A 24904-nucleotide genomic window follows, 5' to 3' on the forward strand; every position below is an offset into this window, starting at 1 on the left:
CAGTGCGGGCCGCAGGGCGCGGGCGGAATGATACCGGCGCGGCGCGGCGGGCCCCTCCGCCGGGCTGGGCCTACTTTCCTGGGCCGGGCGGGCGGCGGCGGCGGGGGCCGGGGGCGAGGTGCGCGCCGCCGCCGCCGCCCTCCTCCCTCCCCCTCCTCCTTCTCCTCCCCCGGCCGCCCTCCTCCCCCGCCGTCCTCCGCCCGCGGGGATCCGGCCTCCCCGGCCCGCCCGCCGCCCAGCCCGGCCCGGCGTTCCGGGGCGGCGGGCGGCCTTCCTGGGGGAGGCGCCCTCCCCGGGCGGGTCGTAGGGACGCCGGGCCCCGCCGCCATCTCCGAGGCCGCGCGTAGCGTGGGCGGGCGGCAGGGCCCGCCCTACCCGCGGGCCTGAGGGAGCGGCGCCCCGGCCGGCCTGGCCGCCCCGGAGCGTCGAGTGCTCGCTCGCTGCGCGGCCCCGGCGGGGAGGCCCTGGGGAGGCCCTCGGGCGCGCGGCCCCGGGGGGGTGGGGTGGGGGTGGGGAGGGTCGGACCTGGGGGACGGCCGGGTAGACCGGCCCCGGGGCCTGGAAGGCCAGGGGACCGGGAGGGCACCAGCGGGGCCCGGGGGACTGGGCGAGCCGGGAGTGGGGTGGGGACCAGAGCCGGGGCGGTCGTAGAGGGGGCTGCGTGGGCGCTGGATCCGGCCGTGCGGACTTGGAACGCGCTCCCGGGGCCTGTACCTGTCGCTGGCTGGTCCCCGAGCCCGGTGGCCCAGGCTTACCCTTCCCCGGAGGAGGAGTAAACTGGGACTCACTCAAGGGCTGGTGCCAGGCGGCGCGCACACGCACTGGTTTTCAGAACGGAGCAAGGTCAGTTCTGGAAACTGCAGATCGATAGTGTTTAACTGAGCCCTTCATCGCATTTAGGGAGAGAGGTCGACACCAGCCAGCGGTGTAAACTTACTGACGGGACGTACCGACCAGACGCTCTTACTGGTCTCATAACCGATCAAGTTAACAGACGGGCAAATGAAGGAGACATTGGGACAGGAGCGCATATGAATTTGAGCACGAACCCGCACGCCTCGCACAGCGCTTAGGGAGCTTAGTGGGACGCTGGCGGGGGAACCGTGCAGGTTTGCAGATTTGAAGTTGGACAGTAACTGCTCAGAATCTTGATTAGTGGCTCTTGGCTTCTGGAAGGAGTTCTGAAAGACCTCACTGCCTTGGCTTTGGCCTCATTTCGTCCAGTGTTTGTACTTTTGTTAATGTGCGCTCTGCCAAAAATAACAGAAGGTGCGGTGCCTCTCAGGTGCTCTAACGAAGGCTTAGGATGGAGAATGTAAAATGTGCCTTGACGGAGGGCTGGGAACCTAATCCCCCCCAATCTTCCCCATCTTCCTGAATGGCATCACCGTTCACTTGGGTTTTCAAGCCCCGAACTGAAGAATAATGCTTCTTGTCTTATTCCTGAAGACGGTTCATAATGAAGTCTTGTGGCTTCTTCCTCAAAAATGTGTTTGCAGTGAGCCCCACCTCTTCTATCGCCAGTGTGCTTGGCTCCCCAGCCCCCTTGTCTGCAGGTGGGCTTGAGTCCCAGGTAGTCTGGCCCCAGCCTAGGTCCATCACCTGTCCGTGGAGGGGCTCTTTAAACGGACATCATAGGGCCACACCCAGATTAAAACTCCTCAAAGGATTTCTCTTAAAGTCAAATCTACATTCCTGCAGGATCCTAATTGATCTGGCCTTTGTCTAGGGCTCATTTCCCTCTTTCCTTGCTGTAGCGTTCAATTCTTCGTGTTCCTCGCAGATATTCTGAGAATCCGCCTCCTCTGACTCCTCCCTTAGGTCTCAGGGCGTCAGCTTCCTAAAAAAGGCCTTCCTCAAACCTGCCTGCAAATAACTTCACTTTACACCAGTCTTTTTCTACCACGGTGGTTCTCAAAGTGTGGTTCGTGGGCCCCTGGAATTCCCGGAGGCGCTTTCAGGGGTCTGCAAGGTAAATCTTTTCATAGCGGTACTATCTGGTTTCTCCACTTGGTTAACATTTGCCCTAGTTGTACAAAAACGATTAGGAGTAAAATTGCTGACGCCTTTGCATGAATCAAGACTGGTGTATTTCACTCAAAACGGCAAACTCAACCTATCAAAATAATTTGCAGGAGAATGAAACGCAACATATTGATTGCAACAGAGAGAATGCGGAAGCAGATAGGAGGATCCGCTTGTTTTGTCAGACATTAAAAAGGTTTCTAAAAGTGAAAACTCTTCACTGTTTTTTTTTGAGAATATACTTTTCATAAAAATATGTATTTGCATTAACATACGCTAGATGTTTGCTTTTGATTGAAGAGCTATTTTAAACAGTGCTCGGTTTGAGTAGGGCGAATAATGATGTAATCTATATAAACTTAAGGTCTTCGGAGTCCTCAGTAATATTTAAGAACGTGAAAAGATCCCCAGATCAGAATGTTTGAGGACTGTTGCTCTGTCACTCTGTTAATGATACGTCTCATTGCCTGAAATTACCTTGTTTTCTGTGTTACTGTTAGGAATTTTATTCCTAAGAAAATGTGGAAGATCGGTGGGGATTTTTGCAGGCGGGGAAATGCAGCTCAGTGAGGTGAAGGGATTTGGAAGGTTTCCCCGCCTAGTCAGCACAGTTGAGATTTGAACCTACGTTTGACCAGACGGTGCCTTGTATTGTTCCACCTTGATAAATATAAAGCCCTACACATGGGTTAGTTTATTTAAAACGTTTTAAAGCACTGCCTGTGGCCGTGCTAGGGGCTGGGTTGCAATGTTCAACAGCAGAGAGGTCATCTCTGCCTTGGCTCCTCAGGACCCTGTGTCCTGCGACGGTGGGGACTGTGCTTGGGGCGGCAGGTAACAGGCGCTGGAAGTGCAGGGTTCCCGGAGAGGATGCTGTCAGTATGGAAACCTCAAGAGGAGGTGGGGGTAGGCCCCCTGACAAACCTTTCTGGAAGTAATTGGCTCAGGACGAGTGCAGCGGTCCACCCTTCTCCGCACTTTCCATTTCCATCTGTTCGGGCCCCGCGGGCCGAAGCACGTGATCCTCTTTGCGGCCTGTCCTCAGGAGGTCACGGTGGCCCCACGCCGTGTCCCAATGCCTCACAGGCCTAAGGTCACTCACCTCCCTTCATCTGGTCACGCGGGGACTGTATCATCTGTCGTCACCAGAAGGGCAGGTGCGGCACAGTGAGAGAGAGGGCGACCCCATGCACACGGCCTCTGTAGAATGTCGTCACGGGTGTCTACTCGGGTATTAGTTCTTGGTGATCTCGTACTGTGCGCAGCGTATGCTCAACTTTGTGGTAGGTGCGTAAGCATAGGAAAAGACCCGATGCACAGGGTTCCACACCCTCTGTGGTTTCTGGCATCCGCCGGGGATCTTGCAGGACACCAGCTGCCGGGGAGGGGGACCGCGTGGTGAGTAAGCTGGGCTCCCAGCTGAGGGGCGTGTTTGTGGAGCCCTTGCTTGGCGCCTGGCGCTCTCCTGGGCGAGTAAAGCTGGGTGAGATAGGAGTGCTTCCTCCTCACGCTTTAGTTTTGCTAAGCCGTAGTGACCTTGATGGAAGCCACATTTTGGGACCTTGTCTGGCCTCCGTTTGTTTTTTCCAGCGCGCTGGTACCCGCTTTTTCTCCCGGGCTGTACCTGTGGTCGGCCTCCTGCTCACTTCCTGTTTTCTGTCGGAGGAGTGTTTGTAACGCTTCATTTCCAGAGCTGAGAGCTGAGACGGAGCTTGAGCCAAATGGATCCACAAGTCCTCTGTTGCTCAGATGATCACTTCAGGCCGCTTCAGATTTTATTGCGCGAGTTCAGGAAGCTGCCGTCCCCTCCAAGGGCACTGGGCTAGTGGGAAGGGCTCAGCAGTAGGATTTTGTGTGCGAGACGGCAGGAGGTCCCGTGCCCTCAGATTTAGAGGTGAATCCTCTGCTTCAGCGGGCGGAACTAGGTACTCCTGGCGGTAACAGTTAAGGGGAGACAGATTCTGCTTCGAATAAGAACTTTCTGACGATATCAGGTGTCCAAGGATGAAAATATTTTTTTTTTAAATTTATTTTGAGACAGAGAGAGACAGAGCATGAGCAGGGGAGGGGCAGAGAGAGAGAGGAAGACACAGAATCCGAAGCAGGCTCCAGGCTCTGAGCTGTCAGCACAGAGCCCGACGTGGGGCTCGAACTCACGGACTGTGAGATCATGACCTGAGCTGAAGTCGGATGCCCAATCACCTGAGCCACCCAGGCGCCCCAAAAAGGTTTTTTCATAAAGGAGTACCCTTCACTCTCTGTAGTTGAACTTTTTAGGTAGGCAGAAACTTGGACTTTTTAGTATTTTGTGGAAAGTGTATTAGGCAACACAAAATTTAAAGATTTTACTATCCTAGAAACAAGTAGTGAGTTAACATGAGTTCAAAATCTTGGTCTTTTCACAATAAAGGAAAAATATTTCATTATAAGGATGTATTTAAAAAAAAATCTTGGTCTCTGACACAAACACAGCCTGGGAAAACTGTACTACACCATAATTCTTCATTAGATAAAATCAATTCAGTGCTTTTTAAAATGATCGTTATCATATATCAGGGTCTTTATATTTTCTCTGTATACAAAGACTGTGTCTCTGTGCCCAACTGTTTTTCAAACTGCTTTTAGTGTTACAACTTTCTTACGTGAAATAATACAGCAAGGTCTCGAGGGGTGGTTTTCGCCCTTGGCAAAACGTTGATGAAATTACCTGAGGAGATTTAAAAAATCCCGATGACCGGGCCTTGAGTGAGGTGGAACCCGGGTGATTCTGCTGTGTGGTCAAGGCTGAAAACCATTGATCTGTGGCAGGGCTGTGCAGGTTGAAAGGCATGAGACTGAGGGTTTCCGAGATGGCCCTCTAGGGTGCTGTCCCCCCAAATTCCTCTCAGAGCGGAAAACTGTTGCTTTAGTGGATTAGAATAATTTACTTAACGTAATAAGCAGCACCAACGGGGGTCTGAATTCTGAATACGGGAGTCAGCCACAGAGGCTAGCAGAGCAGGGGAAGGTAACAGGTGCCAGTGCTTCTGGGGGTTTCAGAGAAGTGTGGGGGTCCTGTTCTGTCCACCGGGGGTAGGCTCCTGCTCTGCTGCGTCCAGTTATCGCCGTGGCTTGTGATTTTTCAAGAGAAGCCAGACCTGTATGTTTTTGAAAGCCTTATCGTATTTTGGTAATGATGTTAATCAAACAGAACATCTATACAGGAAGTGTGTGGATTTTAAAGTGAAGAACTTCACGTATGCAGAACATCGGTGGTATCTTAAAAGTTCCTTTTGTTCCTCCCAGTTACTACCACCTCCCTCTCTGCCCCACTGTCCTCTTCTGATACCTCAGGTTAGTTCGACTTGCTTTCAAACTAAGTTGGATTCACAGTATGTACCCTTTTGTTTCTGGCTTCATTCATTCAGTGTTTGCTTTTATGAGATCATCCCTGTTCTCATTTATGGGTTTTATTTTTTTAATGCTTTTATGTATTTATTTTGAGAGAAAGAGCAAGTGGGGGAGGGGCAGAGAGGGAGAGAGAGAATCCCCAGCGGGGGCTGGGAGCTCATGAAACCTGAGATCGGGACCTGAGGCAAAATCAAGAGTCTTGATGTTCAACTCACTGAGCCACCCAGGCGCCCCTCCCTGCTATTGTTTGGCAGAGATAGGTTCATTCACATGGTTGTATATTATTCCATTGTGTAACACTGTCAGTTTGTCCTTTCTGCTCTGGGTGCTTGGATGGTTTCCACTTTGGGGCTATTACAGGTCAGCGCTGCTGTGAACTTGTATGCGCTTCTGGGTCCCAGCAGACACTGCCGAACAGTTGTCTAGTGACTCTGCTAGTTTAATCTCCTACCAGCAGTGTCCGAGAGTCCCGTCTGCGCTGTCCTTTTCATATCTTAGTTATTCCGGTCTGTGTAGTGTTAATCATGACTTCTAACTTGCGCTTCGGTGCTAATGAGGACTTTATGTTCATTAGCCGTTTGTTTTCTCTTGTGAGGCTCCTGTTTAAGTCTTTTCCCACTTTCCTGCTGGGTTGGATATCTTATTTATGTATTTTTAGTTAATAGACTTTGCTTTTTATAGCAGTTTCAGGCTTACGTTAAATTGAGCAGAGAGTACCTAGTTCCTCTATACTTCTTATCATCCCCCTCCCCAATCCCCCCCCCCCCCCCGGATTTCCCCTCTTATTCTCATCTTGTAATAGTGTTATATTTGTAACAATGGATCAGTTTTGTAGTAAAGTCCCTAGTTTACATTAGGGTTCACTGTCTCCATCGTTCTGCCTGCTCTCAAGTGGGAATCATACCATACAGAGCTTCGGACTGCCCTCTTTCACTAAGCGATATGCAATTAAGATTCCCTCACATCTCTTCATGGCTTGACAGCTCATTTCTTTTTATTGTTGAGTAATATCCCATTGTCTGGATGTGCCACAGTCCGTTTATTTACATTTTGAAGGATATCTTGGTTGCTTCCGGTTTTGGGCAGTTGCGACTTGCTATAAACGTTTGTGCGCCGGGTTTTTTGTGCGGACATAAGTTTCCAGCTCGTGTGGGTAAACACTGTGCTGGATGGTGTGGGGAGATTGTGTTTCGCTCTGCAAGAGATCGCCGCCCTCTTCCAAAGTGGCTGTGCCATTGTGCATTCTCACCAGCAGAGAACGGGAGTTTCTGTTGCTTCACATCCTCGTTAGCATCTGGTATTGATTTGTTTAGACTTTAGTCCTTCTCCTAGGTGTACGGTGGTGTGTCATTGTTTGAATCCGCAGTTCCCTTCTGAGATACAGTGTAAACCATCTTTTTGTATGCTTGCTTGACATTTGTCTATTTTTGGTGAAGGGTTGTGTGTCTTTTCATTATTGACTTATAGGAGTTCTTTGTATATACCGTGGAGGAGTTCTTTTACTTTGCCCTTCACTCTTCTAAGGATATCTTTCCATGAAAGAAATTCCCAATCTTAATATTGTCTAACATCAGTTCTTTCACGTTTAGTACTTTTGGGACCTGTGTAGGGAATTTTTGACAGTCGTAAGATCATGGAGACCTTTCCTTAGGTGTTCCATCTAGATGCTTCATTGTTCTACTTCTCACCTGTAGATTGACAATTCTTCGTCTACTATTTAAGGGCATTTGCATTGTTGTTAGCTGCCGGCTGTCATAGTAATGCTTCTGTAAGCCTTTCTAAACGTGGTTTGATTTTTTTAAGAGAGGGAGAGCACGTGTGGGAGAGGGGCAAAGGGAGAGAGAGAATTTTAAGCAGACTCCACACCCAGAGCGGAGCCCAGTGCGGGGCTCGATCTCAGGACCATGAGATCGTGACCTGAGCTGAAATCAGTTAGATGCTCAACCGACTGAGCCACCCACGTGCCCCTAAACATGTTTTTGGTCCACGTATGTGCAGGTTTCTGTGGCGCTATACCTGGGAGCTGAATTGCTGGGTTCAGGGTTTATGTGCGTTCAGCTTTGGTCAATGCTGCCAGATGGTTTTTGAGTGATTGTAGTGATTTTTAACTCTTTCTCATGGTACATGCGATTTCCAGTTGCTTCCTATTTCATCATTCCTTGTTTTCGTCTGTCTTTTTAATTCTGGCCTTCCTAGTAGATGTGCATTTTGCTTTTCTGGAGAAGTATTTTTTGTTTCCTATTTATTATAACTTGGATTTCCACAACCACCCTGTAAATTCCCTGTAAGGAAACCAGCCTCATCTTTGGAGGAAGAATTGAGCCAAGCGACGGGTTATCTGGTTTGCGGAGACCTTACTGACCACTTGGCAGGACGGACACTCAGAAGTCTCGTGACTGCTAGGCCTGTTTTCATCACCATCTCTCTAATCTGTGACCAACGACCCAAACTTTGAGCTATAGATACCCGTTTTTAAAGATAGGTACGTTAAAAATAGCATGTCCTACACATACATACGTCATTGGAAATCGGGACAGGCTCTCGGACGGGGCCACGCACAGTTTTCTGTGGCAGTCTTCATTCAGCTCTACCTGATTGTTGTCGCAGTGCTGACATGAACCGTACGTTCGCGGAGGTGAGAAACAGCGTTGGCAGCGAATACATCAATAAGAAGTGATTCTGTCACGTATGGAAAATTAGTTTTGTGCATCGTCTAAGGAGGTTATTCTCAGCAGTACACTCTGAGATCAGTCTTAAAAAGGCCCTGTTACTTTTAGACCTTGGGCCTAGATATGTTTTAGCTAGCTGGTGGGGCTTTAGATCCTGGAGGCTTTATTTTGTTGTAATTTTAACGCACTGTAGTTTTGTTAAATTTGGATAACGTGTGGTATCTAAATATACAGCCACCTGAGTTTAAAGTCTTTCTTTAGAAATCAAAATTTACAGGTAATAAAAGCAAATATTTGAAAGAGGACTTGATACTCCTTTTTATTTTTTATTTTTATTTTTTTTAAATCTTTTTTTTCAATGTTTATTTATTTTTGGGACAGAGGGAGACAGAGCATGAACGGGGGAGGGGCAGAGAGAGAGGGAGACACAGAATCGGAAACAGGCTCCAGGCTCCGAGCCATCAGCCCAGAGCCCGACGCGGGGCTCGAACTCCCGGACCGTGAGATCGTGACCTGGCTGAAGTCGGACGCTTAACCGACTGCGCCACCCAGGCGCCCCTTGATACTCCTTTTTAAAAGCAGAGAAAATGTAATCTGAGTCATGAAAGGGGACCTTCACACAGGTACCTACTGACGGGCATTGAAAGTGCTCCTGGGTAAAGGTGAACTTTACTGTGGGAATATGAGCGGCCTGACCCTGTTAGGGATCATGTAATGAGTTTCTGACCAAGTATTTATCTTTAACTCTGTGCCACGGATATGTTTCATATCATGTATCATGAAACCAGTGCCAGTGTCTCTGACTCTGATTCTCATTGAAACTCCTCATGGTTCTTTTTTTTTTTTTAATGTTTGTTTATTTTTGAGAGAGAGAGAGAGAGAGAGAGAGACAGAGCATGAGTGGGGGAGGAGCAGAGAGAGAGGGAGACACAGAATCTGAAGCAGACTCCAGGCTCCAAGCTGTCAGCACAGAGCCTGACATGGGGCTCGAACTCACCAGCCATGAGATCATGACCTGAGCTGAAGTCGGACACCCAACCGACTGAGCCACCCAGGCACCCCAAAACTCCTCATGGTTTTGACCAGTGCTTTGGCTTGACAGTCCGTTGAATCTGTTTTATACGGAAAGAACATAAGCAGTCTTGGGCTGATAACTGACAAAGTACTGTCGGTAGAATCCCAGTTCATCTGCTGTTTTTACAGTAAGCATAATGTTGAAATTGGGGTCTTGTCTCTCTCAGAAATCAGGACCTTAAGAGGCAGGGAAGCCTGATTCTAGGACTTGAAAATCACTCCCACTTCTGCCCTGGCTTATTGTGTGATTTTGACCAAGTAGCTAAATTTCTCTGGGGTCTTTGTTTCCTTAGTTATGCAGCAAAGGTATGGACTGTATAACTCACCTTTCCCCCAGAGTAAATTTTATCTCTTCCTTTTTAATTCTTTTTGAACAGGTAATACATTCTAATGGTTTGGAATTTTAAAAAATGGAAGTCCCTTTCCCAGCCCTCGTCCCACTCATGTATTTGCCATTTTTACAGGTCACCAATGCTGTTAGTTTTTTCTGTAGTTTCTCAAGGATATCGTGTGCACATACAAGCAAACGCACGGTAAATCTCTGCCCCATCGTCCCTTTATTAAAGCAGTAATAGCACCGCGAACATACTGCTTTTTTCATCGACTGCGTTTTGAGGATTACCTTCATTTCCAAATGAATATTTACTTAATAGTAGATACATTTGAATAGATGATAGAGGTCAGATTCAAACAGTGCCAGAATCTTCCTGACAGTACTCGTCTCTCTCGGTGCGGGCACTCCTGAGTTGACAGATGCTTGTTCCTTCTGAGAGGAAAGCGGGTGCTTGTGGCTGGAGCTGTTGACCGGAGCACTGGGTTTTCTGAAAGATTCTAGGGAGAAGATAATGGCTCCTGGAACAAGCACATGGCTAGAGATGTGTGCGCAAAGTCAGAATGGTTGGTGGCTACGCAACAAGCTGGAGAAGTACTGAGTGTGACTTAGGTCATTTTGAGGCGTGAGTCAGGCTGAAAGTGGAAATTAGATATGTTGGTCTTGGGAGCTTCAGACAACTGGGGAGAGACCGAAAGAGTCATAACTTTCATCTTATCTCCGACTACTTAGCAAATACTCGCTGGGCGCTCAGGCTTTGAGCGAGGCTTCGGAGACACCGTGATGACCTAGAAAGGCTCACGGGCCCGGACCCCCCGCCATGCTTGACCCTGAACCGCTCCTGCCCGAATGCTGGCCCGTGTGGGGGGAGGAGCAGGAATCCGAGAACAGGAGCAAGTAGGAAGCAGTAAGAGAAAGGAGAGAATGGTAGGGAAGTGGCCTCACATGAAGCAGGCTGGTGGCTGTCAGACTCCCCGGGGCCCTCAGGGCGGCCTCAGAAGGCAGCTGGGGTCAGGGGGCAGAGGTCACGTGGGTAGAGAGCTGGGTTCTTGGGGACAGGGCGGGGTGTTGGGAGACGGGCCTATCGCAGAAGATAGGTCAATGATATTTTGGAAGGTTTTTATTCAAAAACATGAAAAGAGATACAAAGTTTAGGGGTTAGCTCAGCTTAGAAACTGAAACTGGTGTATCTCATTTTAATATTGATTATATAATTATAATTATATAATTAGTATGCACACTATGTAATATATAATTATAATTATATTGATTAATAATAATTATCGATACTGATATCCGATATTTAATACCGAGAATGCCTCAGCAGGATTTATGGATAGCCGAGGTCATCAATGCACGGTGCTTGAGAATTTCAGTCAGGAGATGCAGATTTGAGGTAGGTCAGTGGAATGCTATAAATGTAATAGATTTTGTGGAACTCTCATGTCACAGACAGGCATTTTGTAGAAGACATCAACTTAGAGGGGCACCAGACTGGCTCAGGCAGAGGAGCACGGAGCTCTTGATCTCTGGGTTGTGAGTTCGAGGCCCACATTGGGTGTAGGGATTACTTAAAAATAAGATCTTTGAAAAAAAAAAAAAGAGAGGGGGGCCTGGGTGGCTGAGTCGGTTAAGCGTCCGACTTCAGCTCGGGTCATGATCTTGTGGCTTGTGGGTTTGAGCCCCACGTCGGGCTCTGTGCTGACAGCTCACAGCCCGGAGCCTGCTTCGGATTCTGTGTCTTCCTCTCTGCCCCTCCGCCCTTACCCTCTGTGTGTGTGTGTGTGTGTGTGTGTGTGTGTGTGTGTGTGTGTGTCTCAAAAATAAATAAACATTAAAACATGTTTAAAAAAAAGAGAGATCAACTTAGCTCTTTAGATTGGAGATAAGGAACAGACCTTTGCCGTTAAGATTTAGCTGACTGGGCTGAGCTGCCATGCCCGGTCTGGGAAAAGGACCAATTCGTAAGAGAGCGCATCCCATCCCAGGTCCTTACAGAGCAGGCCTGCATAAAGCTGTGGAGCAGTGTGGCCGGGGAGGGCCGTGGAGGGCCGTGGAGGGCTGGGGAGGGCCGTGGAGGACCGTGGAGGGCCGGGGAGGGCCGGGGAGGGCCGGGGAGCAGGACAGCATTAGAGGTGGCTGTGCGCCTCAGTCATTGGCAGGCTTGTCCTCGTAGTGCCAGGAGGCGTTATCTGTCTCATTTCATCTGAGTGACTCTGAGGCTTTATTGTTTTGGGGCTGGTCCGTTATTATATACTCTTGAGAATCTCCGTGTGGAGTTAAATGATTCTGAAACTAGCGTTCACATTTTTTTCGAGGAAAACAAAGCTGCTCAAGCGATTTTTGTTTAAGTTTATTTATTTTTCGGAGGGGGGGGGGAGAGGATCCCAAGCAGGCTCCACCTCCGTGTAGAGCCCGACGCAGGGCTCGATCTCACAGACCCTGAGATCTTGACCTGAGCTGAGTTCAAGAGTCTGACTCTTAACTGACTGAGCCACCCAGACGCCCCTGCTCAATTTCTGATCTTTGTACAGTCAGTGTTTGTTTAAATTCGGTGGTGAATTTGTGTCCTTGGAGTCAGGGAGGGCGGACAGTTGAAGAGACTGTGTTCGTGCCTGTGCGTGTTAGGTGACTGGGTAAACTGATCTCGGAGTGATCATCCCCTGCCTCTGGGGGCGGGGACGGGCAGAAAGGCGTACCTGAAAAATCCTGGCCTGGGTGAACTCTTAGATTTGGGCCCTGCTGGATGCAGGTGGCTCTGTGCTTACTCTGCGTGTGTGGAGTCGGGTACAGAGGACACCGACCTGATTTGGACAGCATCAGGAGCGTGTGCTGCCCGAGTGTCACGTGACGTTCCTCGGGCCGCTTCTTAACAATGCAGCTGTCCTCAGGAGGGCGGACCGTTTGCGTGATCACACCTTACTTAGATCCGTGGCCCCTTAAACAATCTGGTGGCCTCTGTGGCTGCGGGCATGCTACCTCTCCCCCAGCACGATGGGAAGTGCGTGGACCTGTGGGTTTCACAGGGTTTGTGGACCTCCTAAGCTCGTCCTAAGGATACGTTTGTTTCATAGGCTTCTTTCTGAACAACACATACTCTGTGGACCGGAAATTGGACATTCGAATGAACTTGAAGAGGTGATAGGCGAAAGAGTTCTTTGTAAGGCCCGGGACGCTGTCCGGAAAGAACAGTGTGCATGATAGAGCCCACCTCGCCCTGGGAGGAAGGCTTCGTACTTTCTCAGTGCAGAGAAATGACGTGTGCAAAGCCTGTGCCCCCAAAGCAGAGCGAAAGTCGAGAGATGCTGTGGATTTTAAAATTGTGCTCTCTGTGGAAACTAAGACGTGTTTTTCCCTTGTAGTTACGCTTTGATTTGAATTATCGTTTTAAGTTTGTGTTTGAACCAAATTAATAGTGTATTATCGCTGGTGGAAGGGACGTACTGAAAACATGATTTTAGTATGTTTTGAGCTTCGTTAAGGAGGGAGGTCTTGCTTCTTAAGATAAAAATCTTCCCTGGAAAAGTCTTAATTCATAAGCAAAACAATGTGATTTTCAGGTTTGAGTGTATAGTCTCTTATCTCTTGGGTTTTATCTGTTAGTTGCAGGTAATTACATAATTACATCCTTTCTCATTTTGGGCTGTCATTAAGCAGTTTCAGCATAGACGCTATGAACATCGTTTCGTTCTACATCCTGAAGTAGCCTTTTAGTTTTGTGTTTATTGAGGAGCTCTGTCACCTTTGTATTCAGCCATTCGGTGGAAGCAGTTGCTACTGAGTTCTTAAAACACAATTTTCAACAGATATTTTACTTGAACATTCTCAACCTCCCAAACTGTTTCTTTCCATAGTACAAACTTTTCCAAAGGGAATAATATATCAATTGATGTCCCAGCAACCATTTTTGGGGGGACCCGGGGAGTCCTAAAACATTTGTTACTAATTTACTGTAGAAATTTTGAATGCATGTCTGTGAACAGAATGTGGATATAGTTGAAGATAAATAGAATAAAAGCTATGTGCATCTTTTCTGTAGTAGACCCGTTTGTTTCTGGATGAAGTTGTGGTCTATCGAACTATGCCAGTGTTTCTAGAAACGAATCGGCTTTACCCGGGGTCCGCCGGAGGAATTCTTGAAGGTGCCACCCACTCTCTGTGCCCGGCCACCCCACCTCCTCCATGGCCTGGCCTCTGCCCCGCCCCCCATCCGTGGCCACACTTCTCCTTCAGGGCACTTGCACCTTAGGAGAAGGACTTTTGGCCAAACTTGGAACTGTGGCTTCTTCTCTCAAGGGAGGCATTTAAAGGTCTTTTGAAAATGTGGAATGCCCATGTTTACCACGTGGAGTTTGAGAAATAGAACACTTTCTGGAGCTTACTTTAACACTAGAGTCTTAAAATCAACCCTACTTTACTTCCAGATTTCTAAATTTTAATATTTTTGAGTCAGATTTGATACAAAGAGTCGTACGTGCTGTTATTTCTAGCTCTTGTATCATTAACATGTATTATGTATTTGTGTCTAAATTATAGTAAGACTTGGAGTTTATTTAAAGAGTTGTAGCAGTTTTGGACATCTTTATTTCCTGAAATTCTTGACGAATTTTTGTGATTATCGCATATTTTTATTAGAAAATACTCTTATGTTTGTAGCTGTTGACCTGAGTGGTGTCGAGAAGCGTATCGTGAGGCCCAGGGCTCATCCGGAGGGAGCACTGCCGGCCTCTGTCCGTCTGACCGGTAACCATCGGGGGGCGAGTTTTCTTCTCTTTGACTTATCTTGCTCTGCGGCAGTTTTCAGAGGTGGATTGAGTGCTCCAGTTAGCTTTTCTGTCTCCACCCGAGTTTTGTTTGCTGCGTGATGGAAGAGGAACAGTGGGGGTTATTGGTGAATCCTCAAAGTGGCTTAGAGGTGAAATGCCTCTGCGATTTCAGGTGACTTTGAAACCATGTTAAGCCCAAAGGCAAGGCTAAGAGACTTGGCTTTCCTGTGTCTTTGCGTGGATATCAAGCTCAGGAGTTTAGCTTCAGGTTTCTAAAAACCCTACCACGGGGACTTAGAATTCTTTCGTGCTGTGCCTCAGGCGTCCCAGCGTTTCTCATATCTAACTTAAGAACGTGTCCACTTAAAACATTTAAGATACCATTAATTTCTTCTGAATTCTCTCATAAATCCCTGACGTCATTTGGTTTCTAAATAATAACCAAATAACTTAGTTTTATTTATGTGATGAGAATAACAACTGGTATTTATTGTCTATACTTATGCAATTTTATAGATGGAGTTTTAACATTGAATGCGGAGAACACTAATTATGCCTATCAAGTTCCAAACTTCCATAAGTGTGAAATCTGTCTGCTATCTTTTCCAAAAGAGTCCCAGTTTCAACGCCACATGAGGGATCACGAGCGAAATGACAAGGTATGTATTCTCAAGAGGGGTGTCAGAAATGTGAGCGTTGAAACTGGAGGTATTGTGAAAATCACCACGTCAAATAAAACTTTTCCTTGTAAGTTAGGTTCCTCAGTCGTGGAGCGTTTTATCTTACGTCAATAAATCTTTGACGTTTTGTGTTAAGTTGTAGTCGTTTCCTAGCCATTATATTGGTTAATGAGACGAAGGGAGGGGGTTCACCTAGGGAATCTAGGTGTTGAAGTTCTCTGTCAGCGGACAAAAGAAATAATCTCGAAACGGGACTTTCAGTAGTTCGGTTTCTGTATGCCTGAACACAACATTGGTGTATCTTGATGGGTTTTTCTCCAGCAGGGAGCGTTATCCTTAAGGTGTCTTGCATTTTATAGGAGATTCCAGATACTTTAGATCGAATTTCAGCAGGGACTAACACTATCTTAAATAGAGATTTGAATCCTTCTTTTCAGGGCCCCTTGTGGGCTAGGTTAAGAGTATTAGCGTCTTAATGGAATGATCTGCCCGATAGATAGGAAGTGGCAGTTAGGACCACCATTAAAAAGTGGTTGTTGACTTTCCTCTGGATGAGGAGAATGTAAGCCGGTGAGCCATTCGAGTTCAGATGACCAGGGAAGCCTCCTCTGGAGAACAAGAGGTGACTCACTCTGGCTTTGTCTGCAGTGCGAATATTAGAGATAACATATGACCGAGTATAATAACGTTAGTGCTGGTACCGACTGGGACTACCCTCCCAAGCGGAAAATCTGAAAATACTGACTCTTCAGGGTCTTGATACTTCAGAAATGCCAGCGATTACTTTATCTTTCTACAAGTAAGTGGCAGAATACTTTTCATTTGGGGGAAATTTTAGACTGTGAGAAGCAACTCTCTGAAAACCTAAAAACGTTGATTACTTGTTTTACTTGAAGTGATACTGTTCAGAGCAGTAGAGTTGATCAGAAAAGAAGGGAAAAATCCCACCCAGTGAGTTGAAATTTCTCCCCTTTCTTTTCTTTTCTTTTCTTTTCTTTTCTTTTCTTTTCTTTTCTTTTCTTTTCTTTTCTTTTCTTTTCTTTTCTTTTCTTTTTTTTTTTAATGTTTGTTTGTTTGTTTATTTATTTATTTGAGAGAGAGAGAGAGAGAGAGAACACGAGAACGCCCAAGTGGGGGAGGGGCAGAGAGGGAGGGAGACACAGACTCCGAAGCAGGCTCCAGGCTCTGAGCTGTCAGCATAGAGCCCTACTCGGGGCTCGAACCCACAAACTGTGAGATCATGGCCTGAGCTGAAGTCAGACGCTTAACCAGCTGAGCCACCCAGGTGCCCATACATATATTTTTTAAAATGTTTATTTATTTATTTTTGACAGAGAGCAAGAGAGCATGAAGGAGCACAAGTGAGGGAGGGGCAGAGACAGAGAGACAGGACCTGAAACAGGCTCCGGGCTCTGAGCTGTCAGCACAGAGCCCAACGTGGGGCTTGAACCCACAAATTGCGCTAAGTCGGATGCTCGACCGACTGAGCCACCTAGGTGCCCCACGTTTATTTTCATAGAGACTATATCCTGATGCATTTATATGCAGCATTTCGTATTCAAGATATTTTCTACATCCACGCGTTGTCATCCTTATAATCTTCTGAGGAATTTTGCCAGGAGCTTTGCTGTGTCCATTTTGGATTTATTGACTTCAGGTCCAGAAGAGACTTCAGAAATTCCTTAGAAAGGTTGTAGATCGCGGTACTTGTTGATATTTGAATGACATTTATTATGGAAAGATTGTGTTTCAGTGGCTTCTTGACTTTTCTCTCCAAATAGCCACATCGATGTGACCAGTGCCCCCAAACATTTAATGTTGAATTCAACCTGACACTTCATAAATGCACCCACAATGGGGAGGACCCTACCTGTCCTGTGTGTAACAAGAAGTTCTCCAGAGTGGCTAGTCTCAAAGCGCATATTATGCTGCATGAAAAGGAAGAGGTAATTATTTTGGCCTATACTTTGTTCACGGATGTTTAAAATGCATCTAATCCTCAGGGGGATTTTAGGTGGAAGCCAGTGTAAAAAAGCCTTGCGTATAGATTTCAAGGAGATGATTATCACTAAATGTGCCTTGGCTGAATCTCTAGTTGACTGACAAAACGTTTTCTTTTTCGGCTATGTCAGTACCTTAGGGCAGAGACCCTTCAATGTTTGGTGTATTTCCCCTACCCAACCCCCCCCCCTTTTTTTTTTAATTTTTTTTTTTATCAGAAATGAACTTTTGTAGGATTCTGCAGCGGCCAGAAGTAAATATTCTGTCTCTCAAGATGGTAGTGTCTCCTTGCTTGGCGTCTGAACCCCCTGAGGCGTGGGAATTTGGGGGACGAGAAGTTCATGATGACCCAAAGCAGGTTAGACACCACAGTCAGGGGCTCTGTGAGGACCACAGGTGTGGTATTGGGAGCACTTGAGGGCCGACGGGGCTGCAGTGCTGATGAGGGAAACCCAGGCTCTCTGTCGCTGGTGAGGGGGGCGGGGGCGCTTGTGTCTGCAGTGTGTAAATGGCTGCTGCTTTGAAAATATTAACCCCCCCATATCTCTGCTTATTGTGTAAAATTAGGAACGTGCAAAAAAGTAAAAAGGGGAAAATAAAAGTTTTAATTCTACTCTCCAAGGATGGTTACAGATAACTGTTTGGTATATTTTCCTCCTGAGACAGAAAAACAAATACATGATTGAAGTCGCATGCGGAAAATTTGCATCCTAAAAATTGAGTTCATACTTTCTACATAGGTTTGTCTCTTCTTTTTATATGTCTTTGCTTTTTAATACAAAATAATGTGTTTTTATCTTTTTGAAACTTACTGTATAGGTAATATGTATTTACTTTGGAAAAAAGCTGGAAACTAAAGATTAAGAAGAGTAACATTATTAAAAGAACCAATAATCACAACATTTAGAGAGAATGCGTGTATAATCTTTCAGACTTTTTTTTTTGCTATATGTGCTTTCCATAATAGTTTATATATATATAAGAATAGTTTAAAATTGTTTTTTAATGTTTATTTATTTTTTGAGAGACAGAGAGAGGTAGATCATGAGCGGGGTAGGGCAGAGAGAGAGAGGGAGACACAGAATCCGAAGCAGGCTCCAGGCTCCGAGCTGTCAGCACAGAGCCCGACGTGGGCTCACAAACCATGAGATCATGACCTGAGCCGAAATCGGGTGCATAACTGACTGAACCACCTGGATGCCCCTATGCTTTTTTTTTTTTAATTTTTTTTTTTTAACATTTATTTATTTTTGAGACAGAGACAGAGCATGAACGGGGGAGGGTCAGAGAGAGGGAGACACAGAATCTGAAACAGGCTCCAGGCTCTGAGCTGTCAGCACAGAGCCCGACGCGGGGCTCGAACTCACAGACCGCGAGATCATGACCTGAGCCGAAGTCGGCCGCCCAACCGACTGAGCCACCCAGGCGCCCCTATCCTTTTTTAATATTATAAATAATACGTCTTTCTATGCATCTTTAATTATTTCATTAGGATAGATGTCTACAGTTGGATTTGCTGAATTGATTATACTTTTTCAGGTCTTTATAGAATGCCACGTTATGTTGTGGGAAGCCCGTGCTGCTTTATACGTTCTCCCGCACGGTGTGGGTGTGCCTTGTCTCGCTCGGTGTTTTTTGGTTTTGTTTTTGTGTTTTTTGAAAAGCAGAAAACGTGTGTGTTGAACGGTGTATTAAAATACTCTGGACTAATTTTGACACGCACGTGGTAAGAAATCCGAGTGGGGAGGGTGAGAGCAAGGTGTCAAGGCGTCCTGGAAGCGGTGTCTGTCCGCTTGCCTGGCATCCCGGGCGTGTGCAGGTCTCTGCAGCCCGGTCGGTGCGCGCCGTCCGTCCTGCTCCTGTTGTCTTCAGCTGTGCAGCCTCGGTGTCATTCCGCTTGTGTTCATCTGGGCCGTCTCATTCTCTTCAACAACCACACGGTGTCACCTGCAGACGCACGTGCGGAAGTCGGCAGGCCACCGTCCCTCTTCTCGGTGGCCTTCAGCTTTTCGTAGATACAAGGCTGCAGTGAGCAGCGCGTTCAGTTCCAGATCTGGCCCCTGGGACTTGCTCGGAACTCCTTCCCACATCTAAAATTACTTTGCCAGGCCCCGCCGCGTCTCGCGGTGCAGGTGCACGTGCGGCGCGGCACCCGCACCCGTTGCACCTCGCGGGCGCTCACACCGATCCCTCGGTTCCGGTCCGCCTGTGGGCCTTGCGCTTGCCCCCCGGCTCGGCCCGCGTGTCCGTCCTCTGCAGTCGGCACGCCCCTCCCCTCCCTCTGCCCTGCAGTTGTCCCTGGAATAGTTCCACAGCCACCTGCTGGGACCGCTGTCCGCGAGCCCAGGAAGCCTCGTCCGTCTGGGGAAGTCAGCGCCGGGCTCTGGCATCCAGTCCACTTCTGTTTCACGTCCGCCCCTTTCCATCTGATTAAGCACCCGCCCCGGCTTTGGGTTCGGCGAGTGTGACCACACAGCCCACAGCAGAGTAGGGATTGAGGGGCGAGGGGGCGTTCGGTTTCGAATATCTGCAAGGTAGCCTACTAGTAGAAGTCGAGATGACACAGCGAGTGGCATCAGAACTGCCGTCTCCCTCTGCCCGGTCCTCTCGCGGCTTCGTGGGGGTCACCACCTCCTCGTCCTCCACCGTTGTCTTTGCCGCGGTCCTCTGTGACCATAAGCAAATTTCGTATATTTCCTGTTTTCCTTTTCTGGTTTGTTACTAATGTGAACTTTAGAGTTTTGCCTAGTTAGAAATCGGTTGGTATTTTTATTTTGTTTGAATTACATTTTTAGATTGTTACGGCTGAAGATTGAATGTGTTTACAATATTGAATCTTTGTTGTCAAAACATCTCAGTAATGTTTTATTCAGTGTATTATTTGCACTCTTAAGTATTTTAGGATTTTTATTAGCATCGTTTAGGGTTTTTTTCTGTATGTGTTTGTCGTTCGTCTGTAGGAAAGCGATTTTGTATGTTAGCCTTTGTACCTTGCCATCCTGCCAGTTTCTCTGTAAGGTTTTAGCTACACAGCCTCATCTAGAAATAGTAATCAGGTGATAAGACATTTTGTTTTCACTAGCATATGGGGGGAGCGTCTCCAATAAAACCAGCTTCTGATCCTGTGTGTCGTCATGGTGTGTAGTCAGTGGTAGCATATCCCCTGACTTTTTATTCTGAAAAAGTTCACACTTGAGACGGGTCCAGTGAGCACCTGAGAACAGTGAGTCCTTTACCTGGATCGCCAGGCACACCTCTGTCCCCCCGGCCCCACCGCATTGTCCCACTGCTGTTGCACGTCTGAATACTTGAGTGTGTCATCTCCTGAAAGCAAAGACCATTTCCCTCGTCGTCACAGAACAGTGGCCGCGCTCCAGAATTTAACACTGCTGTAGGGACTCATCCTCAGAGGCGGCACCTAGCAGAGCAAGGGATGACGCCCTGTGGGAGGGCTCACGGGGAGGGAGGGCACGGGTTTGGGGTGGACACCCGGCGACTTCTGCCGCACTGGGCAGACTTCCCAACGTGTCTCAGTAAGTTTTTTCGGAGGCCAAAACCTAAGAGTTCCTTCTTTCCCTCCCCTCCCCCCCCCGTCTTTTTTCTTTTCTTTTTCCTTCCCTTCCCTTCCCTTCCCTTCCCTTCCCTTCCCTTCCCTTCCCTTCCCTTCCCTTCCCTTCCCTTCTCTCTTCCCTTCTCTTCCCTTCTCTTCCCTTCTCTTCCCTTCTCTTCCCTTCTCTTCCCTTCTCTTCCCTTCTCTTCCCTTCTCTTCCCTTCTCTTCCCTTCTCTTCCCTTCTCTTCCCTTCTCTTCCCTTCTCTTCCCTTCTCTTCTCTTCTCTTCTCTTTCAAGTACTTAGATCCAAACAGCATAGTGAGTATTGGTCTTACTGAGTTATGTGAAAGACTTCTGTGCACGGATTAGGTGCTGCACAGCTTTTTGAACCCCGGGATTTCCCATTCCACACTGATTGTCACTCAGTCCCTGCTTCTAACCACAGCAGGTAACGAAAGCCAGCTTCGCAAAGGTCTGATGACAGTGGAGCTGAGTGTCTGGAGCCACTCGTGCGTCCGGGACCGGACAGCAGTGAGGATCGCACAGCCCTTGACAATGCCCGCTGTCCCCAGCCCCGTCGTGACTTTGCCCTGGGGCACCCGGTGCCCCGTCCACAGCTTGGGCCTGTGGCTGGCCAGCCTCATTCTTCTCGGTGAGGTGGGAGCACTGCTCTGTCTTCATGAGGCCAAGAGCCGAGGCAGTTGGACACAGAGCGGGCGATAAGAACGGAGCCTGATCAGAGACGCGAGCGGGGCGGTGGTGCAGGTGACGCCTGGCTCGTTGCTGAGAACGGGCCAGTGTGTGTTGGGTGCGAGCGAATGGCTGTGTGCAGCCTGGTGAGTGCTTCTGGAGCCTGTGTTTTGTGGGCAGAAAGCGTCTGGGCTGGGGTGTGTGTGGCTCCTCCTGCAGGATCACTCAGGTGGGGGTGAAGCGGGCCGGGGCGCCTTCCCCGGGCCACCCGCTCTGGCCCCTCGCGGCCACCCGCGGCTCCCCGACGGCCACACTCCCCGTGCTCCCCTGTAGCGCTTCTTCGGAGTGGCCTTTTGCAGTCGGCTTGGACCCTGATGGTCGCCTCTCGTTGGCAGGAGTTCTTAGTTCCTCGTACGTAACTTTCGGAGTCGTCCGTTGGTCGTATTTTCTCTTGCGCATGCTTCGTCCGTACCCTTCCCGGGTGGTTCCTCCCGGTGGAGCTCACCGTCCTTCCCTCTGATCACGGTCTAGGGTTTAACTTCCCTCGTGTCAGTTGTTGTTAGGCTGCAAGACGAGGCCCCGCCTGCAGGCAGCCGATCCCACCTGACCCTCAGCGTCTTTGCCTTTTACTGTTATGGCTGTGACAGTGTCAATATTCCATACTTTCCGACTCTGTTACAGTTTTTCTAGAAAGTCTTCTGAGAGACGCGTCTTCCTGAGATGAGGGGACTCCACGTTCCTCTTGCTGCTGTCCCTGCGATCTGGCTCCTGTCTTTGAGTATCGCAGCCGGTCTCGGATCGTGAAGGATGGCAGGAGGGGACGGGTGGGCACCATCGGGGAAGAGAGGTCTGTGGCACGTGCAGGGACGCGTGGGTGCCCTGTGTGTGCCAAGAAGGCTTCTGGAAGCTGGAGGCAGATACTCGGTGACCTGACTTAGTAACCCCACGCCGGGCAGGAATTTGTGTCTGGGGGGTTTTCCAGGGGCACAAGAAAAAGGGTTTGCTGTGCTTACTTCAGGTGTGAGAAACGTGTTGGCCTTACGTGAAAAGGAGGGAGCTCGTTCTTGTCTTAAATGCGTGTATCAGGCTCCATCCGGGTTCTGTTTCCATCGCTCACCTGTCTGGCCCCGTGCGGCTCAGAGCTGGCAGGGCCGCGCTGCCCCCTAGGCTGTCCAGGACCCCCTCTGCCCTCCTCTCTCTTTGAGGTAACCCTGTCGCGTGGTTCGATGAGGAGGACGAAGAGGGCTTCTCCCGAGAGGCACGGTCCTCACGCAGGCTGGTGGCGGGTGAGCAGGATTGGGAGGTGGAGTATTTGGTCGGGTAGGAAATCTGTTACTGTGTAAGGAAAGTCTAGGTATTGGACCGCAGTTCTCCGTCTTTCCCACGTATGTGAAAGTAATACGGTTTTGGCTGCCTTTCTCTGTGCGGTATGTTTGTATTTCTGGGTGATTGTAGAAGAATATGGTGTATGAATGTGACTCTAGGCAGAAGTCCTGTAGTCAGTCACATGCAGAAATAGGCCGTAAGAATTCAGCTAACACGGAGAAGCCCTTTGTCCCAGGCCCCCTCACGGCTGAGATGCCTGGACGAGGGGGAACAGGCGGGTGGAGAGGGCTGGGGGAGGTGGGAGGAGGGCAGGCAGCTGGAGGGCGGGCCTCGGCTTCTTTCTTTCCTCCCCTCCCCCTGGGCGGGTTGCTGGAGGAACCTGGTGCCCCTGCCAACACCGTAGATGAAAGCTGCTTCCCCGTAGCCAAAACAGGCAAGAGTGGCCACCGTGGGAAGTCTTTCTGACGATGCCCACCCTGCTCCGGCCACATACCAACTGAAAACCCGCTCGGCAAGGCTTCCGGTGATCTTTCACCACGCCCCGTCCCTGTTCTCAGGAACAGATGGCCCTCTGATCCTGTGACCGCCTGGGAATATGTAGGAGCTGATCCCGCAGCCCTCCCCTGGTAGGAGGCGGCACCCAGGTTCCCCCACCTGATGGTGCCCGTGGAGCCGGGCTGGGACCTGACCTCCCGTACTCTGTCTGGCAGGTGCAGGCAGTGGTCCGGTTCTCTGCCCAGATAGTGTCCTTTGAGCCTCACCGCACCTGGCCGCAGCGACATTGAACCAGTTGGCGCAGGAAGGACTAGTCTGCCCTGGGCTTTCCACCCGTGGGGTCATCGGGGCCCTGCGAGGTGAGCCTCTACCCCTGACTTGGTCCTGTGCTGCATCTAAGCAGAGTGACTGCCTGCTGAAAGATAAGCGGAGATCTAGAGTCTACAGCATAGTACCCAAAGTGTCCAGGATACAGTTGAAAGTCATCGAGCAGACCAAGAGCCTCGATAGTTCCAACTCTAACGAGGAAAGACAGCAAATACCAACACCGAAATGACCTGGCTGTTGGAATTATTTGGAAGGAATTTTAAAGCAGCCATCCTAAAATCGCTTGACGAATGGTTTTGAAATAAATGAAAAAAATAGAAGAGCCAAAGGGAAATGATAGAGCGGAAAATGCAGTGATTGAAATAGAGAACGCAGTTGAAGGGCTCAGCCGTGGAACAGAAATCCCAGAGGCACCTGAGAAGTCCAGGGGCAGAGAGCAGCCTTAGATGCTGGAGCCTGGAGGGTGTGAGCGCGTGACTGAGAGATGGGGCGGCAGGGAAAGATCATCCGGTGGCCCCAGGGCTGGGGAGACGGAAGGACAGGTGTGACACCGGTCTCAAGGCAGTTAGTATTATCATATTTTATACCCTGACTTGTAAAAATTCCGTCTTCAGCGAGGTGGAGGCTGATTAGAATGCCACGCATTTCCCTTGACGATTTCTGCTTGCCACTTGTCAGTGAGGGAAACTACGCAGAAAGGTCTGTTCTAGGGCAGGAAGCAGTCGTCACTTCTAGCCTCAAAGATTGCCGTTAGCTCTGACTATGGAGAATGCGGCACGGTGAGAAGACCCTTAGCTGTCCTCCGTGGCTCGAGGACAGGCTCCTTGTCAGGCTTCTGCAAGTGTCGCCAGCTGGCGGGAGGGCGGAAGGCGTGTCCTGGCTCCTTGGGCTTCCCCGGCGTGAAGCAGAGACCATGATGACGCTCTCCATCATGTGGCCTCTTGCTTTGGCCCGGGCGGGGGAGGGGGGGGGGTTCTTGCCCTTGCTTTTACCAACTGAGCAAACTGCATAACCAGAGTTTTCACTCAGAGAACTGACAAACGTAGAGCTCTCCTAAAATATACTACTCTGATCATTTGGTAAAAAGGTAAGTCAAAAGAGGATGGGTCTGAGCCAGAGCAATAAAAGAATAAGGTGAGGACGGGGCAGGGTGCTGGGGTCAAGTTTTATTTCACAGTGACAAGATGGGAGGCCCGGGGGAGTCCTTAGTGAACGTGAAGATTTTGCCATACAAATTGAGCGTTTTCTAAGAGATGCAGCAAATTAGGTGTATTTTTTCTTTTTGACAGTTTCCGGGAGTTTTCTTATTATCGACAAGATGCTAACGATTCGGTAGTTCATCATTTCCTTAAATTATTATAAAAGAATACTAACTTAAAGTTCTTTGAGTTGAAATCATTATGGGGTTGCCCAATATATTCCATTCATCCCTGTCTTTTCCTGCTAAGGATGATCTCAGTGTCAGTGAACCAGCTCATTTTAATAGGGTTTACGCACATCCACAGGGCCATTATGTATAGTAAATGGAAGAAGGTCTGTTGAAAGAAATGGTTATATGTTTTGTTATTTGGAGGCAATA

At 48.8% G+C, this 24904-nt stretch overlaps 1 protein-coding gene across 12 annotated transcripts in view; it reads left to right on the top strand.

Annotated features, from left to right (window-relative positions):
- Window positions 1-24904, top strand: part of ZNF236 (zinc finger protein 236) — a 107635-nt gene that overhangs the window by 533 nt on the left and 82198 nt on the right. For 6 of the 12 annotated variants that reach the window (XM_023242112.2, XM_045041267.1, XM_045041268.1 and 3 more), the window contains exons 2-3: window positions 14772-14914; window positions 16717-16881. The exons of 1 other annotated variant lie outside the window; for it this stretch is intronic. In XM_023242112.2, the coding sequence (XP_023097880.1) occupies window positions 14772-14914; window positions 16717-16881 (308 nt within the window). Of the gene's footprint in view, window positions 1-536; window positions 1973-14771; window positions 14915-16716; window positions 16882-17154; window positions 17295-23213; window positions 23358-24904 lie in introns of those variants that run through there. 5 more of the 12 variants (XM_023242115.2, XM_023242114.2, XM_023242117.2 and 2 more) reach the window with 5 other exon arrangements.

Source organism: Felis catus, chromosome D3 (assembly GCF_018350175.1).
Source record: "Felis catus isolate Fca126 chromosome D3, F.catus_Fca126_mat1.0, whole genome shotgun sequence".
In the NCBI taxonomy this organism is placed as follows: Eukaryota; Metazoa; Chordata; class Mammalia; order Carnivora; family Felidae; genus Felis; species Felis catus.